Source organism: Melospiza melodia, unplaced genomic scaffold (genome assembly GCF_035770615.1).
Source record: "Melospiza melodia melodia isolate bMelMel2 unplaced genomic scaffold, bMelMel2.pri scaffold_28, whole genome shotgun sequence".
NCBI classification, from domain to species: Eukaryota; Metazoa; Chordata; class Aves; order Passeriformes; family Passerellidae; genus Melospiza; species Melospiza melodia.
The window spans coordinates 7,793,001-7,801,108 of NW_026948600.1; the positions used below are offsets into that span (position 1 = coordinate 7,793,001).

At 53.3% G+C, this 8,108-nt stretch overlaps 1 protein-coding gene across 1 annotated transcript; it reads right to left on the minus strand.

Annotated features, from left to right (window-relative positions):
• Nucleotides 1-219: 219 nt before the first annotated feature.
• On the minus strand, nt 220-7,762 carry LOC134433881 (olfactory receptor 14J1-like; the record flags this gene model as incomplete). Its single annotated transcript, XM_063182582.1, has 2 exons — nt 220-309; nt 7,301-7,762. Coding segments are annotated over 2 exons (552 nt in total), but the record flags the coding sequence as incomplete, so codon positions are not given.
• Nucleotides 7,763-8,108: the final 346 nt, after the last annotated feature.

Genomic DNA, 8,108 nt, shown 5'->3' on the forward strand with positions numbered 1-8,108 from the left:
TGAAAGCCGGCAGCCGGGCTGCGCCCGCACTCAGCTGCTGAGCCACGCCTCCTCCACGGAAGGAGAGGCTGGCTGCTGAAGCTGCTGCCGCAAGGGCAAACGGCCCGGGACAGTCCGAGCTCGGACAAGCCGCCGGTGCCACGGCAGTCTCTGACAACGGCAAAGCCGCTGGGACGTCCGGTGGAAGCAGCGGGGGGGAAGCCGGAACTGGGGAGGGAATCATGCTGATCGTGGGATCCGCTGCAGGCTGCTCCGAGGGTCCCGCAGGTTCAGCGCCGTTTTCTGCTGCTGACTCTGGGACTGTCTCGGCTTGAGGCGGTGGGGACGCATGGGAACATGCCGTTGCCGCATCCCCCGGCCCTGAAAGCGGTGGCAGGAACGGCACGGGCCCGGCGCCGTCCCCCGCCGCTGACTCCGGGGCCTGCTGCGGAGGCGCTGTCGCAGTCTCCGTTGCAGCGCAAACAGGCAGCAGCGGAGCCGGGAGAAGCGGCGGAGCATCGCTGTTGCTTAGCAACAGGTCAATCGCCGAAAGTGCTGTCTCTTCTGCCTTCTCCGACACAGGCCCTGGCGGGGGCGGGGAGGCCAGTGAAACCGCGGGCGGGACCTCCTGGAGTGACAGCTCTGGCAGGGGCGTGGAGGAAACCTCAGAGACCGGTGCCGCCTCCATGTGTGAAGGAGGTGGAGTCTGAGAGGCTGGCGCTGGCTTGAGCAGCCACTCCCATCCCCACGGAGAGAGAGAAGGGGGGAAAGGAGAAAACTCCATCTGAGCATGCTCCGGAGCAAGAGTAAAAAAAACTTCTTCGCACCGCGAAGTTTCAGCCCCCCCCACCGCGAAGCGCGGTGGGGGGGAACCCAAAGTCATCACCCACCGGCTGTTCTGCCAAGGGGGGTGGAAACGGAGATTGTCCATAACAGTTAGAGATCCATTGGAAAAGAGCTGCTCTGCAACTCAAAACTGGGAAAAGCTTTATAAATGCTGGGTAGATAGAAGGCAACACGCATCCCTGACTGTAGACGCACTGGATAATCGAGTCCATGCACTCCCAGACAAAAACATCCAAAGCGTACAGGACATCAGTAAAAAACCCAAAAAGCTTTGCGCATCTAAAGAATTTATAGACATCTGTTTGTGACAAAAAGCAACCATCTTCTCTGCACCAATATTTCCAGAGGGCAATAAGCTTCTCCTCTTAAGGGGAGAATTAATCTCTTCTGGCAAGTCATGTGTCTGCCATACGAACAGCCACAAGCTACAAAGGGCTGGTTCATCAGGGATAGAAAAGTGAACAGTACCTTTTTAAAAGTCCAGCTTGCTCTGGCCAGCTCCACAGGTCTGCTGCTCTTTTCCATCATCTTTCCTGAAGGTTTTCCAGAAGAAGGTTCTGTTGTGGTCAGCCTTGGTTGTGAACTCTGTCCAAATCAGGATCTTCAGTTCTTCAGCTCCTGGCTTGAATCCACTTTTGTGGTCGCTTCAAAGCAACCATCAAATGCTACACATACAGGATTTTTACCTAGTACAGCAATTTTGCTCCTCTGGTCTTATCAGATTAATCTTTGCTCTTATACGAGGGGTCACCAGATATTACTGCGCCTGTGTGGGTCATAGCTGGTGAGAGAGATGGTGAATCTTTTTTCTTGAATCAGAAGGCTTATTTATTAAGATATTATATATGATACATTATGACTATACTAAGTAGAATATAGAGAGAGGTTTGCAGAGCAGCTAGGCTAGGCTAAGAATAGACAGCAAAGAAAATGTATAACAAAGTTGTGGCCAAGGACTCAGTCCCGTAGCTTGCACTGGTGATTGGCCCTTAATTACAAACATAGGAAATGAGCCAATCAAGGTGTCCCTGTTGCATTCCCCAGCAGATGATAATAATTGTTTACCTTGTCTTCTGAAGCCTCTGGCCTCCAGAAGACGCAGAAATCCAAAAGAAAGGATTTCTGTGGAGAAATGTCTGCGACAGCATAGAAAATTTCTCTTCATGGCAAACAGGCCCCGGTTGAACAGGACACCATTGCATAACAATCACAATCCTCCCTCAGATATGTGCAATGTTCCAGCAGCATCTGATGACTCCACCATTCACAGGTGATTTCTAGACTAAAATTAATTTCAGACAAAAGAACAATTAAGTTCTTCTATCAGGATGCTCATCCTGGAGTGGGTGCAAAACAGCTCCAACAATTCCTGATTTGCCAAGCTGTCAGTGGTGGATGGAGATGGGAAGTCAGGCTGCTTTTAGTGTTGAGGAAATGCTGAAAGCATCCTGACACATTTCATCTCCTCATGCCCTGGCTGATGTCTCCTCTTTCCCCTTCCACCCATTGGCTTTTGTCTCCCACCAGGCCCCCTGTGAAGAGCCTGGCTCTGTGTACTCCATCCCCTCCTCACTGGCACTGCCAGGCTGGGATGAGGAGCCCCTCAGCCTTCCCTGCTCCAGCCTGGACAAGCCCAGCTCCCTCAGCCTCTGCTCACTGCCCAAGGGCTCCAGCCCCAACTTGGAGGCCCTTCCCAGACTCTGCTCCAGCTGCCAGACATCTTTCCTGCCCTGGGGAACCCAAACCAGGCCACAGTGACCTGGATAATCTTCGTCCTTGATGACCTGGTCACACAGCCCTGGCCCCTTGTCCCCATGTCAGGCTCTGGGGTGGATCCTGTGGAACATCCTTTGGTGGAGGCTGTGGCTCCAGGTGGGCCGGGGGGATCCCAGGGGACCGGGACCCTGCTGGGCATGAACAGCATTGGACTTGTTGGGAGAAACTGTGAGGGGGAGCTGGGGCAGAGTGACCAACCCAGTGACCTGACACAGCCCTGCTGGGATGTCACACAGGCCATCTGGGATGTCACAGCCTGCTCTGTGATGTCACAGCCCATTCTCTAATGTCACACAGCTGGTCTCTGATGTTACAGCCAAATCTGTGATGTCACAGTCGGCTCTGGAATGTCAGACCTCTGCCCTGTCACAGCTGGCTCTGTGATGTCACAGAGGCAGTATATGATGTCATAGCTGCTCAAACACCTTACCTAACCCACTCTGTGATGTCATAGCCTCATCTGTGACCTCATGTTACCATATGATATATTGTAAACACCAGGTGAGTTGACACCTGGAGCTTGTTCTCCAAAGCCCCAGGCCTATGGAAACCACACAATGCCCATTGTGTGAGAAGGGAACTGGAAATTCACCAGCTTAAGTGTCCTGCCAGCTCAGCCAGGGCCACTGGAACATTGGGGTCCACGACCACCAGGGACCACCAGAGAGACCCCCAGGAGAACAGGGGAGGGGAAATACATTAATGATTTGGGGAAAATGATTATCAGATGTATATTTAGTCTGGGACAATCAATGAATATGTATGCAAAATACAGAATATAAACAGAAATTTTCCTGCTCTCAGCCTGCAGGGCTTTGGGAGGAGCTGTCCCCCGGTGCATCCCCCTGAATAAATAATGCTGCTTTTTATTGCTGCGTTGGTGTGAAGGAGTTTTCTATTTTACTGAGTTTTTGGTAACACTCCAACTGCCAAGAAAAGCTCTGCCTGCTACTGCTGTTCACAAACAGAGAAGGGCTGGTGGCAGATGTGGGGCACTGGGGCACAGTGACCATGAAATAATCAAGTTTTCAATATTCTGTGAAAGATGGAGGGACAGCAACAAAACTTCTACACTGGAATTAGGAAGGGCAGACTTTGGCCTATTTAGGATGCAGATTTGGGGAGTACTGAATCAGGCACTGATTTTTTTTAAGGAAAACATCCCTTGAAAACAAAGGGGTCCAGGAAGGATGGACACATTTCAAGGAAGTAATCTTAAGGGGGAAGGAGCAGCCTGTCCCAGTGTGGCAAAATATGAGCTAGTGAGGAAAATGACTGGCCTGGCTGGCCATGGAGATTTTGTGGGAACTCAAAGGTTACAAGAGGCCCATCAACTTTGGACAGAAGGTCAAGCAGCTTAGGAAATGTTTAAGGAGGTTGTGAAGTCGTGCAGAAAAAAAGTAAAGAGGTGAAAGCTCAATGAGAGTTTAACCTGACCACTTCCGTGAAAAAAAATAGACAATGTTTCCACAATTAATTTATTAGAAAAACATGGGATAAGGAGAACCTCTACTCTTTATTGGATGCAGTGGAGAATATAGTAACTAAAGATAAGGAGAAGGCACAGCTACTGAACATCTTGTTTCTCTCAATTTTCAATATTAGGACAGGCTGTCCTCAGGACAAGTGCTCTCCTGAGCTGGTTGATGGACACAGGGAGCAGAACAGCCCCTGGAATCCAGGAGGAAGCAGCTGGTGTCCTGCTGAGCCACTCAGATGCTCACAGGTGTGTGGGATCAGATGGGATCCATCCTAGGGGGATCAGGGAGCTGGTGGATGAGCTCCCCAAGCTGCTCTCCATCATTTCCCATCAGTGCTGGCTCAGCAGGGAGGTCCCAGAGGACTGGAGGTGCCAGTGTGAGCCCATCCCCAAGAAGGACTGGAAAGAGGATCTGGGGAACTCCAGGCCTGTCAGCCTGACCTGGGTGCCCAGCAAGGTTATGGTACAGATCACCTTGAGTGCCATCACAGGGCACCCACAGGATGGCCGAGGGATCAGAGCCAGCCAGCGTGGATTCCAGTGTCTGCATGGAATGGTCTGGATGAGGGGATTGTGTCCAACATCAGCAAATCTGCAGATGACACCAAACTGGGTGTGAGTTTGGATCTGATGGAGGATGGAGGTAGGAGGGCTCTGCACAGGGCCCTGGACAGGCTGGATCCAGGTGTGGTTAACAGGGATGTGTGATCCAACTAGGTCAGGTTTAAAAAGTCCAAGTGCCAGGTCCTGCAATTTGGCCACAACAACACCTGCAGCAGTACAGGCTGGGGACAGAGTGGCTGGAGAGCAGCCAGGCAGAAAGGGACCTGCAGGGACTGATGGACAGCAGGCTGGACATGAGGCAGCAGTGTGCCCAGGTGGCCAAGAAGGCCAATGACTCCTGGGCTGGATCAGGAATGGTGTGGCCAGCAGGAACAGGGCAGGGATTCTTCCCCTGTGCTGGGCACTGGTTGGGCAGCACCTTGAGTGCTGTGTCCAGTTGTCGCCCCCCAATTTAGGAAGGATGTGGAGACGCTGGAGTGTGTCCAAAGAAGGGCAACAAGGCTGGTGAGGGGCCTGCAGCAGAAGAGCTGTGAGGAGTGGCTGAGGGAGCTGGGGTTGTTTATCTTGGAGAAGAGGAAGCTCAGGGGAGACAAGGTGGTGCCAGGGCACAGGTTGGACTGTATGATCTCAAAGGCCTTATCCGGCCTTGCTGACTCTAGGGTTCTCTGAAACCACCCTTGGAGCAGCTGCTTGATGAGTCCTGGGCCTCCTCTTCAGAAGCTCGAGCAGCCCAGGTTCCTCAGCTTCTCCTGCCAGCCCCAAAGCCCATCCTGTCAGTCCTGCAGAGCCTCTGCAGCTCCTCCTGACTGCCCAGAACAGGGAGCCCCAGAGGCAGACACAGCAGCCCAGATGTGCCCCCCTGGCCTGGGGTGCCTCTGGCAAGGGAGCAGCACGCGGCACTGCAGGAGCCTGCAGAAAATTCCTGCAGCACTTGTAGGATGATCCTGCTCCTCCAGGGACGTTGCCATGGTGCCAAGTCAGGAACTGCAATGGAGAGTGGGGCCAGAGAGGAAAGGGCAAACAGGGATGGGGTCTTTTCAGGGCAGGGAACAGGGGTGGGCAAGAGGAAGAAATTTGTACAAGCAAAGAGTACAGAAAGCAAAGGTGAAGCAAGGGAAATGCTCAGGGCAGTTTTGGGGTGGCTGCCAGGCAGCTCTGGCTCTGAGCAACAGTGTCTGCAGTGGGACAGGAAACTCCCAGCTGATGGGTGTGGGGGCCTGAGTTAACTTATGTATTGTAAATATATGTATGGCAGTTAAAGATCTCTCTATTGTATTCGTGACCCTGCCCTGATTCTGGTTATTGTAAATGGGCTGCAGCTGTGATGTCCTTGATTGGGCAGCAGCTGTAGCCCATGGAGGTAGCTGAGATAAAAGGGGGTGGGGTGGTCAGGGAGAGCCTGGGAGAGGAGCCCTGACCGAGAAGCAACAACACCACTGCTGTGAAGATCTGCCGTGAGAAAACCATCGAGAGAAGGTATGGACTCAGGAAATATAATTATACAACAATATGAATACAACAGATGGGAACAAACTTTCTGGCTGACTGCAAAGGCCAGGACAAAGCTGAGTGCTTTCCCTGGTGTGCCCCAGCCCTTGCTGGCCCCAAGGGCTGAGGGCATTTGTGCTCCCTCAGGTTCATGTCCCCACAGCAACAGCATGGGGGTGCTCCCCCTGCTCTGTGCAATGCAAACAGGGGCTGCTGAGCCAGTGCTGCCGTGTCTGTGCCTGCAAGGATGGGGCACCTGTGTGAGCTGGGGGAGAGGCCAGGGCTGCAGAGGGGGGATGTTGTTGGCAGCTCCATCAGGACGCTCTGGGACACTGCCCTGGGCTGTCCAGCGTACTGGAGATGGATCAGCCCCTGCTCTGCTGCTCCTTCCCATCTGCCCCAGGGCCCTTGCAGAGCCCCAGCCATGCTGTTTGCCCCCAGCCTGCCCACGGCCAGCCTGGGGCTTCTCACGGGGCTTTTCTGTGCTGAGCATTGGCCTGGGTGTGTTCTTGAGAGAGCCTGGGCAAGGAGCCTGGAGCCCCCAGGCCCTGGCCTGAGGCGTCAGCACTGCCCCAGCAGTGCCCAGGGCCTGTCCCTGCTGCAGCCCCAGCACTGCCACCCCCAGGGCTGTGCCCGGCCCCGAGAGCACTCAGGCCCTACAGCAACACCAGGGCCACCAGGGCAGCGGGGCAGGGCCACGGCAGCAGCACTGGCAACACCAAGTGCTGCTGCTGCTGCTGGGCAAAGCTGCTGGGGAAGCCCTGATCAGCCCCCAGATCTGCACAGAGACATTGCTGCTGCAGCACCAGAGAAGGCAACAAAAGGCCATCTCTGCAGAAAACTTTGCTGGGAGATCCTTTAGTTCGTTTAAAGGAAGCAAGGGTATAGCCCCTCATTGACACAGTCTGTGACCATAGGGATGGTAGAGAGAAACAAAATGGGAAATGGCATAAAATGATACCTTTCTTTGTGGACAAGATTAAAAAAGTAAATAAAAGAAAAAAACCACAACCAAATGAACAAAAAGTATAAAAAATTACTTTTATTACAAATGATTGGCAGAAATAGGCCACCTCTTTAATATTTCCAAAACCATCCAGTCAGCAGTCTCCTCACAGCAGCCTTGAGCTCCTGATTGGTCAGGCTGTAGATGAGGGGGTTCAGGACTGGAGGCACCACTGAGTACAGAACTGACAGGGCCAGATCCAGGGATGGGGAGGACATGGAGGGGGGCTTCAGGTAGGCAAAAAACCCAGTGCTGAGAAACAGGGAGACCACGGCCAGGTGAGGGAGGCAGGTGGAAACGGCTTTGTGCCTTCCCTGCTCAGAGGGGATCCTCAGCACAGCCCTGAAGATCTGCACATAGGAGAAAATAATGAACACAAAACAACCAAATAGTAAAGAAATGGAAAACACAATGAGCCAAAATTCCCTGAGGTAGGATTTTGAGCAGGAGAGTTTGAGGATCTGCGGGATTTCACAGAAGAACTGGCCCAGGGCATTGCCATGGCACAGGTGCAGGGAAAATGTATTGGCTGTGTGTATCAGTGAATATAGAAAGGCACTGGCCCAGGCAGCTGCTGCCATGTGGGCACAAGCTCTGCTGCCCAGGAGGGTCCCGTAGTGCAGGGGTTTGCAGATGGACACATAGCGCTTATAGCACATGATGGTCAGGAGGGAATGCTCTGATCCAATGAAGAACATAAAGAAAAAGAGCTGAGCAGCACATCCAGTGTAGGAGATGTCCCTGGTGTCCAAGAGGGAATTGTGCATGGCTTTGGGGACAGTGGTGCAGATGGAGCCCAGGTCGCTGAGGGCCAGGTTGAGCAGGAAGAAAAACATGGGCGTGTGCAGGTGGTGGCCACAGGCTATGGCGCTGATGATGAGGCCGTTGCCCAGAAGGGCAGCCAGGGAGATGCCCAGCAAGAGGCAGAAGTGCAGGAGCTGCAGCTGCCGTGTGTCTGCCAATGCCAGC